The sequence below is a fragment of the Acanthochromis polyacanthus genome, chromosome 5 (assembly GCF_021347895.1).
Source record: "Acanthochromis polyacanthus isolate Apoly-LR-REF ecotype Palm Island chromosome 5, KAUST_Apoly_ChrSc, whole genome shotgun sequence".
NCBI classification, from domain to species: domain Eukaryota; kingdom Metazoa; phylum Chordata; class Actinopteri; family Pomacentridae; genus Acanthochromis; species Acanthochromis polyacanthus.
In genome coordinates, this window is record NC_067117.1 from 19,795,311 (window position 1) to 19,808,666 (window position 13,356).

At 41.4% G+C, this 13,356-nt stretch overlaps 1 protein-coding gene across 4 annotated transcripts in view; it reads left to right on the forward strand.

The window, feature by feature from the left end:
- The window catches only part of LOC110955286 (plexin-A1), a 213,017-nt gene that overhangs the window by 157,133 nt on the left and 42,528 nt on the right, over window positions 1-13,356 (forward strand). For all 4 annotated transcript variants that reach the window (XM_022200219.2, XM_022200236.2, XM_022200228.2 and 1 more), the window contains exons 11-13: window positions 4,000-4,096; window positions 6,204-6,394; window positions 12,628-12,779. In XM_022200219.2, coding sequence (XP_022055911.1) covers window positions 4,000-4,096; window positions 6,204-6,394; window positions 12,628-12,779 — 440 coding nt within the window. The remainder of the gene's footprint in view (window positions 1-3,999; window positions 4,097-6,203; window positions 6,395-12,627; window positions 12,780-13,356) is intronic.

Sequence of the window (13,356 nt, forward strand, 5' to 3'; positions counted from 1 at the left end):
ACCATACATGCTTCTCCCAAACTAAATATTCATGTTTTTGTTGAGTGAAGGTACATAACTGAGCAGGTCCCAGTTTCCCTTCTCTGTACACAAACCCCCTGTTGAGGATGGATGTACAAACATGGGCACATACTTGTAACATGGATTTAAAAAAAAAAACAAGTAGAGGGCAGACAGTGTTGTTGTTTAGCTGTCAGTACAACCACATCTTCTGTGTGTGGTGCAGGTTTTCAGAAAGGTGACTTGTCAGGGTGTAAAACAGGGTTAAGAGGTCCACATACATCTATCATCTATTACTCCATCAAGCAGAATTGGCCGTGTGATTCGGAGGAGAATCAGTGAAAGGAAGTGAAAGGTAGCTCGACCCCTCATCCTTTACTCTAACCGCTCTTATCTCCTGTGGGGATTTAACAGAGTAGCTCAAGAAGACATAGACACTGAAATACAGAAATAGATGCAATACGTAACTGTGTAACATGTGGTGAAGGATTACTCAAGAAAAACATGTAATCCTGCTGTTTTATAGTTTCAATGGAAACTGTGCTAACCTCCATCCTGTACTGAAGGTTTTTTCCTTCAAATAAGTAGCTAGGAAATTTATTCAGTTTGAATAGCTCCCAAAAACATTTATTTTGGATAAATTGAACAAATCAATTTACTAATCAGCCAAGAGGAAGCTATTTTAATGAATAAATCTCTCTAATATTAATATTTGATTTGATTTTTAATTGTTACTTTACTTAGTTTATGCGTTCTTCACCTATGGTCTTGATAGTTTCTCAGTCGGCAGGTACTATACAATTGGCTTGTTTTCCCTTGTGCTCTTGTAAGAGTCCAACATTTTACATGATCCAGCACAGTTTTGGTTTCATCGTTCTGGCCAACTAAAACAATTAACAAGCTTGTTTCTCCTAATGTGCAGTCACTTGATTCAGTGTTTATGTTAAATATAGCCTAATGGAACTTTATTGCTGCTGTTTTGCTTTCGACCACTTAAGTTTTCACCCACCATGTCATGTTGCGGTATTTTTGTTTCAGTCACAAGTGTGTGAATGTTGGAAACCCACCTGCTGCTCAGTGCAAACAAGACTGATTGTCAAGAGACCAGTTGCTAAGTTTCAAACGCCTCATCAGCTTGAACGTTTGCCAAATACGAAGCTGCCCTTGGCAGGATAGCTCACTTCTTTTCTTGCTGTACCTCCATCTTTGACTCACTCATACACTGTTTTTGTCCCACTTGCTTCTCTGGCCTTTCAGTGTCAGTTTTATGTCAAAATGTCTCATCTGCTTCTTCTCCCCTCACTTTCTCTTTTTATCTCTTTCCTGCTGCCACCCTTTTATGTTTTTTTCACTCCATCCACATGTTCCCTGTGTGCCTCCTTTTCCTCTTCCTTTTCTGTTCTTTTCTCCCATTGTCTTCCTTGCTGATACACACTCAAACACACTCATGTGTTCTCTCCATCTTTACCCAGTGAAGAAGTGCTCTTGTTCCCATGCAGACTGGGTGGTCTCTTGTTGGTGAGGAAGGGAGGGAGGGGGAGAGGGAAGGAAGAAAGGCAGGAAAGGGGGAAACATTGAAGAAGTTCATATGCTCAAACTCCAGGAGAGAAATAATAGCTGATGTCCAAAACATGTTCTGTTAGGGTCTTATCTTCCTGTGTTCACATGTGTTTTTATTTATCATTTTTTATTTCCTGTATAGACTATGTGATCAGTCTTTGATGCATTTTCTGGCATCCTTCTCTGGAAACTGTCCCATGTGCAGGATGCATATTTATAGTACAGTGCGCACATGTGTTTGTCTGGAAATATTTGGTATATGCGATAAAGGAATCTGCTTCATATTTCCTTGTTTGACTGTGGGCGTTTTGGGGGATTGAGGTAGAGGAGAGAAAGTCGGGCTGAGATTGATATGGGAAGAGGTTTGTAAAGAGGGATAGGGAAGGAATAATGAGAGAGGGAGAGAGAGGAAAAGAAGGGGGTGGGAAGGAGGGTTTGTGAGAGAAGGAGAGGCAGAGGAATGTGTGAAAAGACCAAGGCAGACATGTCAGAGAACAAATTGAAAATGCCAATTTCACTTTGGCCCCCACCAGCTGAGGCGCTTATAGCCCGGCCTCTTATTCCATGTGTAAATGAATGGTGTCCACAGAATAACACACAATCACCTCTCTCTATCCATCTTGCCCTCGCTATTCCCCCTTCACCCTTGGCTGCTGTATTATCTGCTGTCTACCCCCATTTTCTGTTGCACCCTCTCATCCTTCTTTTCACCATCTTTTTATTGTTTTCACCATCCACCTTCTGAACACCCACTTCAAACATTTTCCCATCATTTTGTCCCTTTTTCTACACTTATAGATTGTCCGTGACTTACCACACCCTGCCTTCCCTTTTTGAACTCTGCTAAGGTCAACTAATCATCTCAGTTTTATGATCCAGGTGTAAGCCAGTGGTGCATTCTAAAGTCAGATAGATTACTATATTTACAGCTACAGTATATTCTCTTTCCAGGTGAAGTTACTCAAGGGTAAATATTTTCCCTTCAATAGTTCATGGCTGCTAAATAAATCAAAATGCTAAAATGTGCCTGAAAACACATTTTGAAAGAATTAGCCTGTAAAATAAGCTCTAAGAGCAAGGTAGTATTTCTTCTGAGATACACTGAGACATCTTTCTTTATTTGGGTATCGGCATCTCCGCCTTCAGGGCCCACTAAATGTAAATCATCCAATCACAAAAGTGAAGAAAGAATTAATCAGCCATTCACACATTGTGACATTGCTGTGTCCTCTCATTTTCTTATCTTCTCTATGCACATTTCTTGGTCTTTTCCCCCTCAAATACATTCAAATGCACTATTATTACAGATGTCAAGATAAATCTCACACTATCACACTGAAGTGGGTGATACGACATAGTGGCGAAGTTGTAGCCAGATTCAATCTGTGAGGGCCCCATAGCCTCAGGCTCGGGCCTTTCACATTGGATTTTATCACCACTCCACTAGAGGAAAATAGTCCTACTATCTCTCAACCCGAAGCCATTGAAGATAGTGACCATACGAGTGGTAGTGAGAGACTGGGCACCCTTTGACTGACAGAGGCATTAGGTCACATCTACAGTCTCCCAGCCATCACCTCATCTCCACATCACTGCACAGAACAGGCAGTCTGTTGCTGTCTGGCATCTGTTTTATGCTGTATTGAAGAAACTAATGAAGGAATTAGTTAACAATGCAAAGTGTGTCTCGGATTGGGATGTGAGCATCTTGATGGATGAGTATTTTCAGAAAGCTGTGTGTTTACTTCAGTGTTTTCCTGCTCCGTGTATGAAAGAGGGTGACTGGGGAGGCGGTGTACCTTCTAAAGCTGCATTTTATTTGCTGGTGATAATCGTCGTAGATAATTTATTTGCGCTGAGGTTGGGAGGGGTCTCATAGGAGCACTTTCTCTGTTACCCCCTCAGTTAACACACCACCATTACATTGCCGCTTTTGAAGCTTGTTGTCTCATTTAAAGCAATTCCATAAAACTGATTATGGCAACGATGAGTCAATTACATTTCAACTCTTATTAGTTCAGGATGCAAAAATGAAATTAGATGAGAATATTATTGTTGCCGATATATTATGCTTTTCATTCATCACTGGAATGGAATGAGTCATACACTGATGGGGATTCCAATCTCTTAATCAACTCTGCTCTCTGCCAGGCAGCAGTGGATGTGCTGTGTGTAAAAATCACAATATAGCCTGTCTCTCATCATTCATTTTTATGGCCTTTCAACTGTGTGAGCACCGCAGGGCATGACATTACTACCAGCCACTAGCGGAACTGAGTTTGCTCTTGTTATAGGCTGATTTTTCATTCTCTTTTACTAATTTTATATGTACTGAATGATTTGAAGTGATGACATTGGTTGTTGGTGTAGAAAAGAAAAGGAAAACATTTAATAAATAACTATGAATGCTAATCTTTTTGCTGTCGTTTTACATTTCAGTATACTTATGAGGGCAATGACATCAGCGACCTGCCAGTCGACCTGTCTGTAGTTTGGAACGGAAACTTTGTCATCGACAACCCCTACAACATTAAAGGTGAGTTAGTAAATGATCTGCACTTTAATAGCACATTTTATACATAACAGGGTCCAACAAAGCATGTAGAACAGTTTCTCATTCTCTTATTCCTACATTGTGGTCTGCCAATCTTGTTACAACTGATGTTCCTTGTTTTTGAGATGCTTGAACACTGCTACGTACTATATATTTGTGTGTAAGAGAAAGAGACACAAAAGAGGCACCACTGAACTGTATTTCATTTGTGTTCAAGCGCCATTAAACACTACACCTCCAGGAACGCTGTCATCAGTGTTTGAGAGCAGACGTACCGTATCGTTGGTCATTTATATTCACTAATGCATATATTGACTAATAATTATGTCTGTCAAGGCTCAGGTTTTAGCCCACGAGACTCTTTCGTCATTGCTAAAGGCAATGACACTAACCAGTGTCAAAATGATCAATTAAAAATTTCTGTGCAAAACTGAGGCCTTAGAATGCTTTAAGACACTTGTCAAAGTCTAAATTGTACATAACCAGATAAAATCGAGGCAAGATTCACCTGTTAGAGTCTGTGCAATAGGCTGCTTATGGTGTTGTTGCACTGATGGTGTCTGGGGTTCCTGTACTTGGATTTCTTCTAATTTAAGGTTGTTTGCAATAAAGAAAAAGTTTTCAGCTTCAAACTGCAGACTGTCACATTTTCAGATTGTAAATATCTTATAGATTATGTTTGATTTCACCCCTGTTGAATAGGTTTGTTTGCATTCATGATTGGGTTGGTTGGTAAGATTATTACTGTTATAATTATAACATGATGCAGTATATAACATGTATGCTGAAAGCAGTATTTAGGTGTATAATATTAACTTACCTCTCCCTCCAAACAAAGGCCCATGTGGGTAATGATTAAACACATACATACTTGATGCACCACTGCAGGAGAAGACAATGAGATCATGTCTACTGGATATAATTACTTGTAAAACAGTCTTTTTAGTGCTGTCTCCATAATTATTGTGGCTTGTACAGCTCAGTAGGGGGCTGTAACATTATTCCCCTGCTGTGAGGAAAAGTAACATCATCGCCAGCGACCACTGTGTTCGATATGGCCTGTGGATGACATGCACATGGAGTTGTGTACAACAGAGTGAGAGTCATCTTCTGTTCCTTGTTGCTGTTTGATGGTCAAAGACAACGCGCGGTGCCGGGATTTAAATGTAGTATTTCAGACACTAAAAAAAAAAACATTGTTCCATGTGAAAGGTTTGTGAAGTAGTGCCTATTGCATCTGTCAGTAATGTAAGGTAACACCACATAGTCACTTGTTCCATTTATTGATCACTCCTTGTAGTCTAAATGTACCAAGCAAGCTGCTGTAGTCTCAAATTTCACTTATTTCTCAAACTACTGCCTATAATTGATGTTATATGGGTGTGTGTAACATATACTACACATGTGTGTATGGACAGAAGGACTGCAGTTCATAATAATGTGGTGTTTACATAAATGGGGGCGACATAAAGTGCTTTGACAGTCAGTGGTTCTCTCAAGTGCAGCAGCATTGACAGCATATAATATCAGCAGCATGCGTTAGTGTCTGTGCATTGTGCGTTATCTCAAGTTTAAATCTTCTGAAGTCCATCAGGCGGTGACCTACAGCATGAAGATGTGTTCCTCCCTCTGTCTGTCTCTCTTCACTGCCTATTTCTCAATCATGATAATCATCTGGTGGAGTGTAAGCGATGCTCACTTGTCTTAAATACTGATAGGTTAATGTAATTACGGGAGAGTCGCTTAGCAGCCAGTAATTGGTACAGGGTTTCCTTAAAGCTGCATGACCAATAAGATTTAAGGATGGAAAAAGTGAGAGAGAGAAAAAAAATCTTATTAGACTCATCTTGAGGCTTTTGTGAATTATAGCCTGAAGTCAACAGTGCTTTAGTAAATCCGAAGAAGTTATTTAGTGTCACAGTTGAGGAAGGTTAGGTCATTTATCTGTATTCATCTATATAGTTTGTATATACACTGGTCTTGAATTAATTCACATCTAATTGTATTGATAGAGGATTTTTATTCTCATTAACCTGAATCCTCCACAGTGCTTCACTTGCCTAACCTTTCTTCTTCTTCTCTTCTTCAGCTCACCTATATAAATGCTATGCGCTGAGGGACAGCTGTGGGATGTGTCTGAAGGCAAACCCCAGGTTTGAGTGCGGCTGGTGCGTTGGAGAAAAGAAGTGCTCCCTGAGACTGGAGTGTACTCCCCCAGAGAGTACGTGGATGCATGCCACTACTGGAAACAGCCGCTGTGCACACCCCAAGATCACCAAGGTAAGCCTTGATAGTAATGACACCTGCTTTCACATAATACCATGTAGCAGTTTAGTTTGTTTCTGAGGTGGCAGATGACGAATGCACCTGCAAATAAACACACATATCAGTGTCTCAGTGTTTAACATGCAACAACATACATCCTCATGCAGTTACTGTGTAACAAACTTGTGTTCATTATGCATGTAGGTTTTACTATATGCAACAAAAAATATTTTCCTGTAATCTTAAAAAAAGACAAAATAATGCAGGAATAGTTTTTTTTCTTAATTTCTCTGCTCACTCCATAAATACGAGAATTCTCAAGAAAGATCTTTTTTGCCAAAAAATTTAACTGCCATTGTTAAATGCGATAACACTCAAAGTCCATGAGGGCAACTAGCAGCCCACTCTAAAATTAACATCGCATGGAGCTGCTAAAATCCAACTTACAAGTAAATACTCTACCGTTCTTCTGCTAAAGTTGTTGAAGAAACACAAGCTGCAGCTTCGGTGAGTTCAACCGAGCAACTCAACCTCTATAATAGCAAACAAGCCAGGTTTTTTTGCCTCTTATTCATTCTTCCCCACATGAATCAAAGCCAACTCATTAGTAAAAGTAAGTTTTTCAGTGGAGGAGATTTGAAATCCCTTCCTGTGCTGCGTCATTGTTTGGCGTCAGTGAGTGAAGGGGACATCATGGGAGGGTGGAGGCAGCAGAGAGGATAGACAACTTAGAAGCCAACACCATGACTGCAACCACAACACAGATGGGCTGGCCAGGAGGAGGCAGTTCACGCACACCAACACTGAACACACTGACGAGATTAGAGATGACGGCTACACACACACTCACACACACACCCCCACCTGAGGAGCCGAGGAGGGTGGTTGTCTGGAGTGTGTGTGTGTGTGTGTGTGTGCGTGCGAGTAAGAGAGACAAAGAAACAGGATGTGGAAGTGTGCTAATTGTGTCTCGCTATGGGTGCAGAATATTCGTGCATGTGTGCGTCTGACAGGATGGGTGAGCTAAAGCGTCTAAGCACTATGGCGTACCCATCTGTTGCCACCGGTAACCGTGGCGGTGGTCCTTGTCTGAGTGTGACCCGGGTCAGTGTACCCACAGCTCAACACTGGGACTGACACACACATACAGCACATTTTTAATGCAATGCAGTGCTGTGCGAGAGCTGTCGTGATGTTCATCCAGTCCACTTACCATCATTGTCCTTCCTTCTGCATTCTTCTATTCCTTCTTTTTGCTTCTTTGTCGTTGTTTCCGGTTTTCAGCACAGCGGTTCTATTCTTTAAATGTAATTGCATCTGAAATAAAATGAGGCATCATCTCAGTGGAAATGAGTGCCACCTCCGTCAATTTAAATGAGTATAAAATATGTATAGTTCAAAATGCATTCCCTGTTTTACTGATGCACACTTGTATGACTGGAGCCCTCAGTACATTTCCTATGTGACACGGGTTCGTCTCTTTGGATGCGTAATGGAGATATTGGATAATTGGAGCACTGGCACATAGATAAATCCGTTAGCTAATGCTCCCTCTCTCTTCGTGCTCGCTTCAGTTATCTCTTTGAAACAAGCGCACAGAAGCAATTGGGTTGTGTGTGCCTCTATGCAGGAGAGAGGTTTGGGCTGGTGGGGGGAGTTGTGCATGCAAGCATGTGCTCTTGCATGCATATTTAGGGGTAAATCCTGCCCTCGGGGCAAGATGTTGGTGGCAGTCAAAAAAAATGGTGCAGAAGAGCTTCAGAAACAGCAGGAGAAGAAATGTACTACAGGTTTGAGAATGCAGAAGTAGAGACAAAGCAGCAGAGAAGAAGAAAGAGACACCAGATGAAGCGTTATCGCAGAGCGCCGCCGTCGGCCTCACCTGTCGTCTCCACCTTTGACATTTACAGTGTGACATTTAACGCCCAAAGAACATCTGCAGATGACAAAGAAAATCTCTCCCTTTTCATCTGCCATTTTATCCTTTCTCCCAAAGAGCATCACATCAGCCACACAAATTGAATATTATTCTACTTCCTACCAACCATTTGGTCAAATCCCCTTTTCCCCGTTTGATCCCCCTTTTATTTATTTATTTTTGCTTTATTCTGGCTGCTTTGTTTGTTTTTTTAGCATGTTAGCTGCTCTATGGCCATTAGCTAGCGGATTATCCACTAATTTCATTTGGACCGGAGAATGTGTGTTCAGCCGGGAAGGAAACACCACAGGAGAACACACACACACACACACACACACACACACACACACACACACACACACACACACACACACAGATCACATCTATACACATCCACACAGTTAACCGGAGCTTTCAGCACAGCAAATGTTCAACCTATTTGGTGTCATTTTCCGAGTGTGCTATTGCCCATTTGATGTTGTTCAATACTGTGCAGTTGGGTACCGTTCCACTAACAGCTCTGGCACCTAAGTACCATTCTCCAAACACAGCAATCGATGTTTTAGGTGCTAAATGATGATTTTAGACATTGTAAGAATTTGGCTGTTAAGCTGTTAAACTGCTATTTTTATTGAACTACATTTCACTGCACTGACATTGTGTACTAAGATTAATTAGTGCACCCTTTCCAAAAAGCTAATACATTGTGTGTGTGTGTGTGTGTGTGTGTGTGTGTGTGTGTGTGTGTGTGTGTGTGTGTGTGTGTGTGTGTGTGTGTGTGTGTGTGTGTGTGTGTGTGTGTGTGTGTGTGTGTGTGTGTGTGTGTGTGTGTGTAAGCCTACACAAACACTCACAAGTGCCAAAAACAGTCCAGCTCCCACACAGTCTCTGGGAAGCCTACATTCAGATGTATCAGAAATAAAATAAGCTATACTTGGGTTGCTTTTATTGTTTCCTCAAAATCAAATTCACAGCCACACACATAGTGACTCACAGACACACACACACTCACACACATATAGACATTCTGCCGTAGCATCCCACTGTAGTGCAGCAGTGTCCTGGTACTGGCCTTGGATGCTGCCTGGCCCTCCATCATCCATCATCTCCTGCCGGCCTTCTCCTAGGGGACAGGAAGAGCATTACAGCTAGCCCTTAGAAACCAATTAAAACAACGCAGACCATGCCAGAGTGTGTTTGGGGTGGTGGTGGTGCATTCAGTGTTTAGCATGTGACATACTTGTGTTTTTTTGTGATCTTATAAGAAAGTAGATCTACAAAAAATATCTCTTTTTTTTGTGAAAAACTGTCCTTGTGCTTATGAAAGCCCAATGATTGCTCCCTCATGTACTTTTAAGCTGCAGTATTTGCCATGGCCAGACTTTTTTTTTTTATCTCCCCCTACCTCTCAGCTGACTTCTAAGTCTTTGTTTTCTTCTCTTCCTTGATATATCATCCTTTATGTAACACTCTAAATGTTCCCTGTCCTTCTGTCCTCTTCTCTTCTCTCTTCCCCACAGACCTCTGTTATTTGATAATTGTGTATTAAAGATGAACAAAAAGTCAGACTGGTGCAACAACATATGCGAGATAAAATAAGCCAGTGTTGAGCAAATTCTTTCGATTTTTTTTCATAAAGGAAAGATTGCAAGTGGATGTCAACCATGGCGATGGCTTAATTAAGATTACTTTCTTTATTAAATATCTTACCATCTAGAAATGCTCCCATAGTCCATCCAGAGTGATATAATTGGCCCCAGTGTGATTCTGACTTCTGACACAGATTTGTTCCTTATGTCTCTAAGTCTACACATCTTCAGGCTTATTATTTTTTCACTTAGTCACAAGTAAACATTTAGTGGTAACGACTCAGATCCCCTTCTCCGTTCAGTTCATTGCCTCCATCAGTTTGTTTGTAGCGTTTTGTTTTTGAGAGGCTTTTATATCGCAGACAAACTTCAGCAGCCTTACACCATGTTCATATCATCTCTCTGTGTCCTCAGCCTGCTTCCCCCTTCCTCCTCCTCCTATAACGAGCAGATGCTATCTGTGCACTGCTGCTCAGCCAGCCACAATGGGCTTGACACAAAGCCTCCAACACAACGGGACAAGTCAACGACAAAGAAAAAAAGGGAGTTTGAATGGGTGTGCAGCGTTAGGACGGCGAGAGGAGAATAGAGCGAGTGTTTAGGCTGGTGGCTTTTATCAAAAAGGGCTTTTTGTTTGTGTTGTTTAGTTGTGGATGCAACAACGTGTGTGTGTTTGCATGCATGTGTGTGTTAGATAACCCTGTGCTTATTGGGAAAGGGTGGTTGATTACCATATCTGAAGATTCTAACTGATGCACTACTTTCTGCCTGTCGTTCTTTTGTCTCCAGCTAAAATATATACATTCAGGCACATTGGCAAAGACAGAGGTAGAGAGTGGATTAAAAGTTTGGAGAGGAGGAGGGAAGGAGGAGGGATGTAAGATGGGAAACACTCCTTAATTCTGTTAGCTTTCGCCTATGTGACACTGGGCTTTGTTCCTACTGCCCATTTCTGTTAGTGATGTCTTGAACACCTGTCGCTTTTACTAACCTACCGTTGTCTTCATATTAATGTTAGACTGAAGATTATCATGAAGTAGCTGGTGGAGGAACATTTCTGTAAAAGACTACTTTTGACTGAAATCACTTCATTTCCCTGGAATTGCTGCTCTCAGTAGATTTCCCCATAGACTCAAAGTAAATTTACATGATACTTTGGCATAAAGTTCAACTTGGGCCAAATTTGAGAAATTAATCCAATTGTTAACCCGTTACAAATTGTTTTGACAGTGCTGACCTTTAAAGGAACAAAGGCAGTTCAAAATGCAGGACACGAACATAGCTGTCCGTCCTCTGCTATCCGCCACAGGAAGGGAAAATTGGTACAAATGTTCCCTGGAATTAACTGTTAGCTTTTTGTCAACTTGGCAACAACAAGGGCAAATGGCCACTGTTTCACTAAGCTTCAGTTCTTATCAATAATTATAAATCATTTTTAAATTCCCTATTTTATTAAAAGCCAGGAGAACAAAAGGTTTACTTTAATCTGTTTATCACAGGTAGTCATTTTTATGTAGAAAATCTATTATAACGCGTACATGTAAAAAAAATATTCACATACATGTAAGGACAAAAGAAGGATCTGACCTTCATACATATTACATGAAGAATGCGACTTAAACCTCGAAATGATCAGAGGGCGATCAGTGCAAGATCACAGCACCAAGCTGAGATTAAGGTGGCTCTGAAGGACCGAGTATCACCAGACGGAGAGCCAACACCAACCTACACGTGTGTCCCAACATCCAGTTTGGTATGTCTGGTAGCACGTTACTTAGATGGAGGTGGTGGCAGACAGAGTGTCATTGGTGTTTTTTAGACCAGCTCCTAGAGCAGCTGTCGGTTCAGGGCGAAGGGGCACCATTATCAAGGAGCCAGAGAGGTAGCACGCTCTGGGTTTTATTCGTGAAGGGGAACTTTGTATCTTTTTTGTGTATGTATTATTTTGTTTACAAGTACTTCTCAAATATGCTCTTTTTTCCCATGTATACGTGTTTGGCCATGTCATCTCCTGTTATCTCCACCAAGCAGAAAGTTATGGATTCATAATTATTAAGTATTATACTTGGTGCTTCATATGTAGATAAGAAATGGAAACTTAATCACGTAATCATTCATTTTATCTTTCCGTTGTGGCAAACCAGCTCCTCACCCACACCCGCGCTCCAGGACACCCAGCCACCAACATCTCACCCCCTTCACCATTCTTTCTCCTGCTGCGACAAATGACCCTACTGCCCCACCATGTTCTAATCCAATTAGCTTTAGCTCTAATTATGCTAGTAATGACTGATTGCCACTGTCTGCATCGGGGGCAGAATGAATAGGTCCGTGATTAGCAACAAGGCTAGCCTCCAGTAGCCATTAGCACCTCCGAACACCTTTCAAAGACCTCTAGGAGAAAGAAAGGGGAGCAGAGGTCGCTGTGCACAGTAATTGTATTCAGCAGATTAATCATCACAAGGTTAAATGAGAGATGTGAGTGAGGGCTTGATGGGTGGGTCCAGGTTAAGTGTGCGAGTTGGCAGGTTGTGAATGTTTGACTGAGTTGAGGTGGAGTAAATGGATCTGAGGTCATTTTTCATCTTGCTTAATGAGGTAGCAAGCATGTGATTTATGCAGAGCGGTACATGACCGTAATGACTTAAGTAAACTGTCACTCATGCTATGATTTACTGCTTTGGTTAAAAATTGATTGTTCTGGTTAACCTATGCCCTCATTTGTTTGTTCTTCCAACCAGCTGTATCCAGAGACAGGGCCCAGACAGGGAGGGACCATGCTGACCATCACTGGTGAGAACCTGGGTCTGCAGTTCAAAGACATCCAGAATGGAGTCCGCATCGGCAAGGTGACATGCAACCCTCAGGAGGACCAATACATCAGTGCTGAACAGTACGTTGACATCTCTTTTTTTCATCTCTTCACAGCCACCGCTCTAAGGCTCATTGTTCCTGAAACTCCCTTTTTGACTTTCTCCAATATTGAGTGCTAGGCACGACGCTGTGACTTCCTTTCAGACCTCTGTTTCATAAAACCTATAAAGGTTAAATGCTGTTTTCTCGTTTCATAAAAAACTGATTCCTCAGAAACTGCCTCGAGCTGTGAGTGGTAATGCCAGTCGTTATACCTGTGCAGTCTATGCAAATCTGACAGCATCCATGTGTCCCACTAGTAATCAGAATAATAGGTAAGTCAGCTTTGACGTATCTAAGTCAGTCACCCTTACCAGAATTAATTCAGCTCATTCTGTTTTCAAGGTAAAACTGGATTTAATGATAGTTGAAGTGGGTGGTAGCATTGTTCCACAGAGAATAGACAACGCTCTCTCTGGTTAGATTCTGCTTACGACTTTGTTGGGAATTCTGAAATGTACTCCTATTTAACCCTCTGAACTCCAAAACCCACCAGTGGTTTTAAAAATGTTTTCAAAGTCTGTGATCTTTAAAAAAATCACTAATATTAGAAGATT